Source organism: Eumetopias jubatus, unplaced genomic scaffold (genome assembly GCF_037043125.1).
Source record: "Eumetopias jubatus isolate StellerSeaLion01/CBP00866 unplaced genomic scaffold, mEumJub1_p1.0 scaffold_3, whole genome shotgun sequence".
Classification (NCBI taxonomy): domain Eukaryota; kingdom Metazoa; phylum Chordata; class Mammalia; order Carnivora; family Otariidae; genus Eumetopias; species Eumetopias jubatus.
The window spans coordinates 23,761,660-23,775,008 of NW_028274809.1; the positions used below are offsets into that span (position 1 = coordinate 23,761,660).

At 34.4% G+C, this 13,349-nt stretch overlaps 1 protein-coding gene across 2 annotated transcripts in view; it reads right to left on the bottom strand.

Moving 5' to 3' along the window:
- Window positions 1-13,349, bottom strand: part of SPAG16 (sperm associated antigen 16) — a 951,181-nt gene that overhangs the window by 461,672 nt on the left and 476,160 nt on the right. For both annotated transcript variants that reach the window (XM_028112215.2, XM_088022037.1), the window contains one exon: window positions 8,429-8,614. In XM_028112215.2, coding sequence (XP_027968016.1) covers window positions 8,429-8,614 — 186 coding nt within the window. The remainder of the gene's footprint in view (window positions 1-8,428; window positions 8,615-13,349) is intronic.

Below are 13,349 nucleotides of genomic sequence, written 5' to 3' on the forward strand. Positions count from 1 at the left end.
ACCCTTAACTGACTGAGCCACTCAGGCACCCCCCAAATTATTTCTAATATACAGTTTATCTGGTTTGTAAGATAACAGAGAGTGCACCTTACTTAGCACAAGTTAAATACAAATTATAGAACTCATTTATATGAAACGGTATTTGTTTTATAAATGTATAGGGCCAAATTTTGAAATCTTAATGACATCTACCTCTTTTATTGGTTAACCCAGGTACATTGATGTGAAAGTACATTGACATCAAATTCACTGCAGTGGACACTGTTGCTTGAATCATTCTTCACACATACACACAAAGCCATATTAGTTGTGAAAACTTCATGATTTTTTAATCATTCTATAATTTTCTAAATGACATCTGAACTTCAGCTCTAACATATTTTTCTTCATAAAATAGATATTTCTTCAATAATGCTTATTAATTATGTACTGTTTTGAGGTGAAGATGAGAGTGAAAAAACATATACTATTTTTTTTCATTTTTTATGCTTATCTATATATATGTTCGATAATGTGTGCGTATAATTTAAAGCCTATATTTTAAGGGGAAACTATTCATTTAAATATAAACAAAAATCCAAGAACATGTAATAATTGATTTGTTATCCATGGAAAAGGATAAATTGATCACAAGAGGTCAATTTGAGTATGTTACCATTCCTTTTAATGTAACAAAATTATGTTTCAAGGATTCCTTTAGCAGCCTATTAATATATACCTTGGGTGCCTTTTCAAGTAAAAGAAGGCAAACTGGGGGGCTTTACAATACCAGGCAGGTATTAATATACCAATAATCCAGGCCCTGTCTTAATACTCCTTACATTGTGTTTTAAAATCATTAATATTGTACAATATGTCCTTCATCTCTAATATATCCAACTTTGCCCTTGAGTCTTAATACTTCTTACATTATGTTTTTTCTTTTCTTTTCTTTTCTTTTATTATGTTATGTTAATCACCATACATTACACCATTAGTTTTTGATGTGGTGTTCCATGATTCATTGTTTGCATACATTATGTTTTAAAACCATTAATATTGTACAATATGTCCTTCATCTCTAATATATCCAACTTTGCAAATGAATCATAAAGAACATGAACATATTATTAATGAATATTGTATGTTATAAATACTACACTCCATTTTCATAATTTATTTGCTGCTATCTTATTATTACTAATTGTTATAATAAAAATAATTTTTTCCCATTTTTTAGAGTCTACAATGTGGGTGTATTATTTGCCCAAAAGAAATTGATGGTACATATTATTAAAAGAAGATAACTCACCATAAGAGAATCTTAATATTTTACATTTCCCTTTTCTTAATTTTAGCTGTTCCCTTCATCCATAGCCTTCTGTTTCTCTCATCTCATCCAGCCCAAGGGTTATGATTAGAAATGAATTATTAAATTAAGAAGGAAGCAATGCTAGTGGGCAGGAAGGAACATTCAAGTCTCTTCAATTGAAATCACCTCTTAGATGAAAAATGAGAAGGCATTCCTCATTCTACAGCCTTTTCTGGAATGTCAGTTGATGAATCTGCTTGGAAAAATATTTTATAAAGTTCATGATAGTGTTCCAGCATAAAGAGAATGAACTTTTTGATTTTCAGGGTCTCAAAATTTAACAGGGTGATTTGTTTTCTCTTTCTCTTTCAATACACAATTCCTCAGCAATTCCTGTTGGTTTTGTCTTCCAAATCTATCCAGAATACAAAAATTCTTATTAACCTCACTATTCCCATTATGGTGCAAACCTTTAATGTCTTTGGCCTAGACTGTGGCAATAGCTTCCCAGCGAGTCTTCCTACCTTATCTTTGTTCCCCCACCCTTCTCCTGCCACAGTGCCATCTCAGCATAGTAACCAGAGTCATCTTGTTAAAGTGTAAAACAGATTATGTGACTGTTCCGTTCAAAATCCTCCAGTGCTTTCCTATCCCCTTGAGAATAAAGGTCAAGTCACTCAAATAAGCTACAAGATCCTGTGTCATATGTGCACCCCCATATAACTAACTGCCTTATCTCTGCCATTTACTCATCTGCTCACACTACTCCAGACACATTGGCCCCCTTCCTGTTCCTTAGTCAAGTAAGTCTTGCTACCACCAGAGGGGAGCTCACTACTAAGGAAAGCTTGAAATGTTCTCCTAGATATCTTCTTGGCTTGCTCTCTTACTTTACCCAAATAGCAACTTTATAGTGAGAATTTCCCTGACCATCCTGTTTAAAATTGCAATTCTTCCTAATGCCCACCATTCCTTTACAATTTTCATATTTTATTTTTTTCTCTACCAAACTTAAGACTTCTAAATACATAATTATTTTTTGACTTATTTTCTGCCTCCCAGTAGAAAGCCATCTACATGAAAACAGGAGCTTTTTGTCAATTTTGTTCACTGCTGTAGCTTGGTAACTAGAACAATGCACATAACAGAGTGCTCAATGCATATTTGCTTCAAAATAAATTTTGAAAAACAAACCTGTAAGGTCAACTACATGAAAGGTAATATTTGTATTCTATCAGCTTGACTGCAATCAGCAAAACTGGTTCTTGTCAGTAAATATAGTCAACGCTACTATAAAATTGAGATTCTCAGTATTTCTTTATTGTTTAAATGAAATCATTATTATTGGATCAGTTTCCCACTAATGGAGACACTAACATTTAATAGTTGCATATTGTCTTATAATTTACTATTTTTACAGGCATTAACTTCCATGCAAACCAATTATTTGACTTACAAGTATTGTTACTGGCATGTAGAATTTTAGAGGCTCCAACAGTATTGCAACAGAATTAAGGATGGGAAATAGAAAGAGCAAGGGAGAAAAAGTAGAGGGAATTGAATAGGCATTTATTACCAGTACTAAATTTCTATTACTACTCCATCCAAATAATACTGAGAACAGTGGCAGGGCTTGTCTTAGTTGCCTTATTACTATGTCATGAGGGGAAAACATATCACTGGACAAATAGTCATGGGTAACTAATTTTGGACTGGCAGGCTAAAGTGCTATAACAAATAGACTGGAAAGACTCTGTTTGTCTCAAACAAAAGAGAAGTTTATTTTCTTATTGCTTAAGAGTCCAGAGCATGTTGCAGGCCCACTGGAGGTAGAGCATGGGGGTGGCTTTACTTCAAGCAGACTGATGATTGCTCTGTCATTTTCAGTAATTGGCTTCTAAGATTACTCTTGTCCTTCTCATTGATAGCCCATCTTACCACAAGGGGAAAAGAACATAGAAATGGCACATATCACTTCACCTAATACTCTGTTATAGATAACTTAGTACCATAACCACACTTAACTAAAAGGAGGCCAAGAAAAAAAAGTTAGTCAGCCAGACACCCAACTAATAAATGGAAGAAGGAGAGAGTGGCTTCTGGTGAACAGCTAGTAGTCTCTGCCACAGTGTGGCCTTTTGCCCACCCAACATCTATGTCATCCTTCCTTCCACATGTTTTCACTGATCTCCCACCCTGTGCACCAAAGGAGACAATACAAAGTGCTACTCCTTTACTGCATGTATCTCACAATGCGTGCTCTCTGCATGATGCCCAGTCTGCTCCACTGGGGTCGGAGGCATCTCATGTTCTGGTGACCAACCAAATAACAGGCACGTTTTCTGCCTTCTCCATCACCACAAAAAATGTACATTGAAGCAAGGACAGAATAACTGCAACACAAACTCCAATACAAAAGTAGAAAAATGGGGAACGTACAAGAGTCGCTAGTCTAAATAGTGATAGAATCCTGGGCAGGCATCATGAGGAACTTTGCCATGGCACTGAAGAAAATTCTTTGATTGAATCATGTCTCTTTTCCTAAAAGGAGCTTCTGTGCCCATGGTTCTTTGTGGCCTCTGACTTTGTCATGGAAGGTTTTTTTTCTTGTCCATTATCCTCTATGACCAGATCTAAAGTGGGTGCTACGGTCTGTGCCTTCATTGTACACTGTAAAATACTAGAAGTGACCTTCCTTTGGATGCAAGTTCAGGGCCCTGAGGACCTTTTACAGTTTGAAGAGTCTGAAGAGCCAGGGTTATTAAGAATAGAATAAAATTCTCTCAAAAACTCCCAAAGTTTCCAACATATTTGCTTCCAGTCAATGTAATGCAGCAGTAATCACAAATTACTTTCCTAAACATAGTTCTTAAACCTGCTTTATTTTTCTCACTCAACTTAATTTTAAGGGCATCTGAAACAATACTCCTGGATATAAGGAAGATAGATTTATATCTCACTGTTTGGGATCCAGAAGCTGTTGAGTGTTACAAATACCTCTGTGTCCTTCCATTCTTGTTTTAAACCACTCAATTCTTGGCAGTATAATATCTTGTTATAGCAGTGGGGGCAGTTATAGTCAGTAACATTTTGGCTTTTTCCAACTCCTTCCCCTCAAGCTAGAAGCTAAGCAGGCATGGTCTGCTTTCCAAATATCAGAGTGATAGTCTGGTAGAGCCACTCAGCCAAATACCCAGCTACCATTGAAGAAAAGCAACTAGGAGTCACCCAGAATACCCTACGTGATATTATAAATTGCAGATGCATTGCATATTCTCTGATTGCTTCAATATTGTTGCATTTTAAAATTACTCGTAATCTCATTGACGGTAGTAATGGAGTCAAATTTTTCTAATATCTGTAACACAGTGTAACACTGTTCATTTTATGAATATTTATTGATAATCTTATGCTTTAAAGAAACACAAGCTATTTTTTTATAGCTGCCTGAGATCTTTTCTGATTTTCCTATCCCATTTTAATCACTTCATAGACTTACGTAGGATAAGATGGAACAATTAAATTTTAGTTTCAATGTAGATAGGAGCAGGGAGAGCACTTTCTCCATAAGTATATGTTGATTTTTTCTTTATAATTCATGCAACCAGACTACTATGTGCCAAGCACTGCCTACTTAGGATACAATGGTGTGTATGTGTGTGAGTGTGTATGTGTGTGTGTGTGTGTGTGTGTAAGTGTGCAGGTGTACTTTAAGATTGACTTTTAATAAATATATTTGAAAATTAAGGTAGAAATCAATGATCACTAACTGAAACACATATAAATTTCCACTTTATATAATCATTCAGAAGATCATTGAAATATTCCTGTTAATTATTCATAGAAACTTTGTAGAGTGTCAATACATCCAAACTAGTCATACCACAGATACTGTTCAGAGATTCTTATTAGCGCTTAGTAAATGTGGCTCTTGATCTGGGATTTTTTGTGTTAATTATGATTGTCAATTATCCAACTTTCTGATAAGGAGCTAAGTGGATGGTTTTGGCAAGTAATGTCCAATTGAGGAGCAGTTGCAAGGCTAGGGACCTGACACAACTAAAGGATGCTCAAGACTAAGCCAGGAGCTCAAAGATAAAAGCAAATTGTAAAAGAGAAGAATATAGTTTAAACCCCTCCTTCTCTGGTGAACAGTAGAATCTATCAATATGATTTATTTTATTAAAAACTTTATGGCATCAGAATAAGAGTATATGACCCAGCATAGCACAGCTTCTACCACCAACATCTTACCGAGGCAAATAACTTCTCCCCTTAAATCACTAACCAGTTCCAATAACCTATGAAATGATAGAGATACTAGTTTTAGACATATCTACGAAGTATTGACCCATGAGTAATTTTAAATTACAACCCAGTGTTCTGAATATTACTCAAAGATATATCAATAGCCACTATAGAAACAATCAATTATTCGTCCACTACCTCAGCTTCTAAATTGGCATATATTTGTCTTTGGTGATGAAAGTAAGCCCTTGACATTGATGGGAAATCTGAAATATAAAGAATTTTTGACATCATTTAGAAGCAATTTTGATCTGTTATATCAACATCTACTGGGTGTCAACTGGAAGACAGTATCTGGATATCAGGGTCCTGGAGAAAAGTCATTAAATCAAAATGTTTGAAATCATTCCAAGTAGGGCTGAGTCTACTGGGAATCAGTTTTTTAACTAGTGTTTTTTAAACACTGAATGATTAAGCATTGGGAAATATATTATATTTTAGAATGCACCACAATCTCCTATTAGGATTCTCATCTAAGCCAAAAGCGATAAAAATTAAAATTCGACCCTGGTGTTAAAACTTCAATTATAGGAAATGAATAAGTCTTGCAGATCTACTGTGTAACACAGTACATATAGTTAACAACACTGTATTGTATAGTTAAAATTTTGCTAGATTTTATATTAAGAGTTCTTGTCAATAATAACAATAATAATAATAGTTATAGTAACACAAGAAGACAGGAAAAAGCTTTTGGAAGTGATGATATGTTTATGTCATAGATTGGCGATGGTATATACTTATTCATGGGTATTATTATTACCAAAATCATCAAATTGTATACATTAATATGTACAACCTTTTGTATGTCAATCATACCTCAATAAAGCGTTTTTTGAATTCCAGTATACTATTATAATAAATATTTATTAAATCTGATCACATTATAGAAACATAATAAAATTAAGAATTGCATATGATTAATTACTCCAGATAAGCAAATGGTATACATTTGAGAATTAAAACACATCTTAAATTGTCACTAGATAGAAAGAGATCTAAGTTATATTATTAGGAGCCGTCTTTTCCCATGCAGAATATGCCAAACATTATTTAACTGAATCTGTATAACTCAGTTGGGTTATGTTATTTATTCATTAATGTCCTGAATCTGTCAAGTCAGGAGACAAAATCTGTACCTATCATTTTAACAGTAAGAATTTAATATATGGGATTGTTACCTATGTATAAAGTTGTTGGATGACTAAATAGAGAAAAAGAGAACTGCCACTGCAGGAAAGAGCTACTTTCTGTAGGACTTAGTGAATAAAGTAAATAGGGTGGATTGTTGAAACCTAGAAACTTGAAGAGGGGTGCCTGTAGAACTGAAACTTAGTCCTCTGAGGAGGGGGCACTTGTATACTGGCATTCGTGTTCCTCAGCTCAGAAAAGGAGCCATGCTGAGATGGGAACACAGACCTCTGAGAAGGTGGTGCCTGTTTGCTGGAGCTAATGTCTTTGATGACAGCATGATGCAGCTTTTTATGCAAGCATCAGAAAAACTGCAAACTGGATTTATCTGCTGTGATAAGAACGAAGTGCTATTGTTGAGGTGAATTGTTGCTAGGGTGATGCTCACTGGAACTACAGGTTCAGAAGAAGCCCATAGGAAGGAGACAAGGAGAAGCAAATCCCCTCTTCCTCCCCCAGCCTTGCAGTCTCCTACAAGCACCCCCTATTGCCAAAGCCTAACAGAGTCTGCTGACAAAGCAAATATGTAGTCTGCAAAGTTCCCGTGGCAGCATCACAAAAACAGGTATAGGAGGGTAAGTTTGGCGCTGAGAAAAAAACAGCATTAATAACCAGTACATGGACTTAGGAGGACGCCAACTTATGCATAGGACAGAGCATACCCTTTCAATGAATCCTCCCAGAAAATCTGTTGACTTTTTGCAAGCACCTTACTTGCCCTCTCTCCTAAATATGTTGCCCAGAATTCAAGAAAGAATGGGTAGAGTTTGTTCAAAGTACTGTTTTACCCATAACCCCAAATCAATAGTGTTTACCTTCACAGTGAGGCAATTTTTCTTCTACAAAATAAACTACAATAGCTCAGTGACAATTGTTTACCTAAACTTTTAGGAGTCATTATCATTTATATTTGGAATCTGGGCACTATTTCAATAATTAAAGTGATCAGAAGTCTGACTGATTTATAGTTCTTTGGTTAGCCGAAGCAGTCAGGATATTTGAGAGTAGCTTTTTGTATCCTATTTTTATTCTTAACAGGATATAATAATCATACATAAATACATGGATGAGAGGTATTTGACACTGTAAAATAATGTTTTTCTGTCTTGAATTAAAATAAAAAAAAACTTCTATATCTATACAGTATTGTACAGGACTTTGCATATATCAAATTACATCAATTCTTATAATTTGTGAATTGACAGGAAGCATTTAATTTGGGAAATAGTATATCAAAATTAAGCATAAAGCAAGTAATTATATCTGTCATATTCATGTCTATTAAATTGCTGGTTGATAATAAAGCAATCCTGTGGAAGGGAGAACTAAAATTCTAACTCCTCAAAGTAAGTATTTGTTTCTCTCCTGCTTAAAACAAACAGCTTTCCAATGAAACAATTCTAATCCTATTATATAGGCTTGATCTTTACACTTACATTTAGAAAGAACTCATTATATCAACAATGATTAATAGAGTTAGAAATGGATTTCACATAGATTATTTCAGTAGCTTTCTATAATTTTATCAACAAACAAATTTTTTGTTAATGTTTCCTGTTGGTAGCATGGAGAAAAAGAAACATTACCCATGTATTTTTATCAATGTAGAGGGTTAAAAATGTTTAAAGTACTTCTTACCTATTAACATCCCAGATTTTGCTAGTTGTATCCAGTGAGGAAGAAGCCACAAAATCACCACAGGAGTGCCACGTGCAGGACCATACTGCATGGTTGTGTCCTTCGAAGGTCAAAATGCAATTGCCTTTAGACAGGTCCCATAATTTAACTGTAGTGTCACCACTTGAGGTAGCCAATTTGTTGCCACTATTTGCAAGAATATAAAAAGGCAATTTGTTAAAAAGTCAATTTATGATTATTTTTTATGAGTGATTATATGCTATCAGTAATTTGAGTGTGTGTATATCTGAGTTGTTTTTGCTTCTAATGACATACTAAATGCTTGAATATTATTTGACTTCGTACAATTAGATACTTATTTGTATTGTTTAGTAATTCAAGTTGATGAGACAAACTGCTGTTGCACACTTTCTAAATTAATTCTTCTATATTCTTTTAGATTAATTCACTAAATCAGTAATTTTTTTTAGTATGTATTAGTTTTGGGGCAATGTGTTAGGTTCTGTGGATAATGTAGCCTCAGAATGATGAAATTTTAGACATCGGCTAAGGTAATTTCAAAAACATAGTACAATACAAAACAACAGGCCAGCATTGTTTATGTTTGGATTAACTAAATACTCCAGGAATGCAGTTTCAATGCTGAAAGAAGTGAACCGGGAATGAGATTTTGATCTAGATCTTGAGAGAGGAAAGATTTTGAAGAGTTGAGTGGTTGAGGATGCGTCATTAGATTTTCTATTTAGGTCATTGGTAGATGTTTAAAAAAGCAATGACTTAAGTGGTGGACATGAATGCTAGTTTAAGAAATGAATGGGTGTTAATGACATGAGCAGAAACATCTAGGACTTTTTGGTAAAATATTAATTCCAAGAAAATCTTAATTCCATCAGTTTCTTCACATCCTTCTGCATTGCATGTTCCTTCTATGTGTTCTCTTGTAACTTTTCTCTCCCTGAATATAATGAATTGCTTATTTGTACTCTTTCCCTGTGATTTTGATTGAGAACTGTTTCTTCTCTCTGTTTCAATGGCATAAAGTACTAGGATTGACCAATTGAAGTACTCAGCAAATGCTTCCAGAATGAATAAATATATGAATGAATGAAGTTGTGCCATAGAAGAATAAGGAAAGGTACTCAGTATTTCCAAGAGAGGGAATGGCAAGATCAAAATGAGTGTTTGCTTACTTGCTTTTTTTTTTTTTTTTTTGCTTCTTTTTATGCTGAGAGAAATACATTTTTAAGTGCAGGGAAGAAACAACCACTGGAGAGGGAGAGCTTAAAGGTGGTGAAGGAAAGGTGGATTATAGAGTGAAGAAGTTCTCATTAAAGTTATAAAAGGTTATCCATTTTACTTTTCAGATTAGCAGAATTAAAAAGAAATTACTCTGACAGGTAGTCCATCACTAATAGACAGTTATTTAAAACTGTCTTTTACTTTGCAGCTGTTGTTTATTTGTACATATATTTGTCAACCAAAATTTTAATTTTTAATACTTAAGACCTAAAAATACATTTGTCTAAAAATATCCAAGCAGGAATGCCTGGCTGGCTCAGTCCATAGAGCATAAAATTCTTAATCTTGGGGTTGTGAGTTCAAGCCCCACAGTGGGCCTAGAGCTTACTTAAAAAAATATCCAAGCAAACATAAAAATCAAAAATAATTTAACCTTGCCTATTTCCCAAATCTGTCCTTCTGATGGGCTATCGTGCTATTATGGATATAAGTCTTGCTCTAGGATAAGAACTATGGTAATGTATTTCTGTCTGGCTGAAAACTCAGATGAGTTTTACATTCTTCTCTCTTGCTTTAAACTTTGTGACGAAAGAAACAAAAATCACAATAGTAATAATTACAACTGGAATGAAGCACTTGCAATCATCTTTATGAATACCATCAACTGATATTTAATCAACAATAAACAATATTCTCATAAGCTTTTAATAAATTGAGGTTGTTGCTCAGATGTATGAACTCAACCAAACCCAAAATATATAGAATATGAATTTCTGAATTTCTTTGAAATGTTTTGGCTTTTCAAAAGACATGGTTTGAAATATGTAAAACTGTATGCTTTTGGCTCACAAGAAAATAAAGTCACTTGAGGACTGCGAGGGAGCAAGAAAGAGAGAAAGAATGATGAACCAAAATTCAAAAGGTGCTCTAAGTCATGCAGAAGTCAGGGTTTCCCTTAGCTCCACACAAATAAGAGAAGTCAAAATCCTCAAAAAAGAGAAAAAGTAGATATCCAGGTTGTTAGCAAGTACACTAAATCAGTCTAATTTACATTTGGTTAGCTTCTCATTCTGCTGGACAGCCCGCGTGACCTTGGACAGGCCACTTAACATTAACACTTAACATTTCTGAAATTCATTGTCTTTATTTAAAAATAAAGTTCAATATAGCTTAAAGTGTTGTTTTAAAAATCATAACAAGAGAATTCTTATGACAGCACATTTTTAATTCTGGGTAATATTCAAACTTGATACTGTTTTTAAAAAGATTCTCTTGGGTGCCTGGGTGGCTCAGTTGGTTAAGCGACTGCCTTCGGCTCAGGCCATGATCTTGGAGTCCCTGGATTGAGTCCCGCATCGGGCTCCCTGCTTGGCAGGGAGTCTGCTTCTCCCTCTGACTCTCCCCCCATCTTATGTGCTTTCTCTCTCATTCTCTCTCTCTCTCAAATAAATAAATAAAATCTTAAAAAAAATAAAAAATAAAAAAATAAAAATATTCTCTTATGATCTCCAGTTCAGTTTTTATGTGGAATTGCTTATCCATATGTCCATAAATAGTAGAATGAAATTCAATTACTGCCATTATACTATAGTTTCATATAGCTGTGTCTATCTGCTCAACAGGATTATCTGAATTTGTAAGAGGACTATTAGTCGCGATATTCTCAGTTACTATAGAATAGGTACGTATTATTTTATGTAGCAGAATAACATATAACCAAATTATATTAAAATGTTTTCTCATATTTTTTATAGGTAAAAGATAAAAATTTTGGTTCCACTGAGCTCATAAAATGATTATATCAGAAAAGTTCCAAACTTAGAATTTAGATTACTTGAAAAACATTAAGATACATTTGATTTATGTTTAATGTGCCCAGTTTGTGAGTCCTCCAAACTTTAAGTTAAAAGTTGAAACAAAAAGGGCTAAGACTGCTTTCGTCCAAGTTATTCTAAATTCTGAGCCTTTGATACAGAGCTGCCGGCTGCATCCGGCTGGTGAGTGAGGGCACTATGACAGAGTAAAGCAAACACCAGCCCACACAGAGAATGGTCTTTTTTGAAGTAAACAGTACCCACATCCAAGTGCCATTCCCTTTGTTCTCAAATGATCTATCCTTCTTTGTGTAGAAATCTAGAATCAACCAAGAATCACAAGTAATGTGAATTCAGAAGACAGCATTCTGTGCAGATATTACAAATTCTAGCAAAAGCAGAGAGGCAATATTGAGTGTTCAGGAAAGAGCAGGCCTTCCCTGCCTGGTTGCCAAACCACTGCCCTTACTTGGTTGGGTGTATTCCTTGGAGCTGCAGGTGTACCTTTGTCACTTGCTTGAGAAACTTCAATTGGATGTTCCACTTTTACATAGGAATGGCAAGATGCTGGCAAGTGGACTCTCCTATGCCTGGTATACAGTATTTATAAGACATATTGTGTGAATGCGTGAATGATGTATGTAATAAGGAAAGAGAGATTTCAGTTGTACATAGATCTGTGTTACTAGAATGGAATAACGTACATAATTTAGGGTATATATATATGAACAAGTTTATGTATAGTAAGACATCTTGGTATAGAGAAGAGAAAAATGTTGGAATTCTAAAACTTCTAGCATGTTACTAGTTCTTTTTATTTTGTTTATCCTTTGCACTTACGTTATTGTTTAAGTTATAGATACAAAAGGACAGAAATTGGTAGGTTAGTTTATGAAACTTTATGCAGAGATCATGAATAATGGTGTGATCCTGAAAATAAGACAGAGATGCCCAGGAATGCCCTTAAACTTTTAAGTACCTATTTCAATCTTGGGAATTATTTTATTAATTCTCTTATTGTATCCAACATGCTTTTGAGTATTCTCTAGTTGTCATTCATATGCATGCATGTGACACATTAAAATGGAGTATTCTTGAAAAACATAACCTAGGTAATTATAATATTTTGATATATATCCATAGGTACTAAAATATAGTTCTCATCCTTTTTCAAATTAAGTTTCTCTGCACACCTTATGACTTTTTCTGGAAAAAGTTATTTTCAGAATATTAAATCTATTTTTTTCGGCTATCTCAAAATTTTTACATTTGACACTTTCTTTTCTTTTCTTTCTTTTGACCCAATTTCTGCAAAACACAGGAGATTCATTTATTCATTTCACAGTCACATGCTCCAGGCACTGTACTAGACAACTCCATCCATCATCCCTCTGTGTTTCTTAAACGCACCAACCATTTTTCCCTCAGGATATCTGCACACACTTCCTCTGGCACTAAGAGGCCATCTCCCCTGGATATTCCCACGGCTTCCTCCATGACTTCAGTTAGAGACCTTCTCTTCAACTTCACCTTATCATGGAGGGCATCTCTGACAATCTCACTTAAAATGCTGTATCATCCTAACTTTTTGCCTCTCTGTTACTCTTTACTGTATTACTCTTCTCTATAGCACTTATCATCATTTATTAAACTACACATAACTTATTTATTGTCTCTCTCTCTGCCAATGGCATGTAGCATATATGAGAGCAGGAACTTTTTTAATTCACTGCTATGTCTCCAATGCCAGCTTCAGACCTAGAACATAGGGAATCTCAATACATAGCTATTGAATCAATAAATTAATTCATGAAACACAATTAGGAATATGCCAACGTCCCTAAAGTCCTATTTATTTATTTATTTAT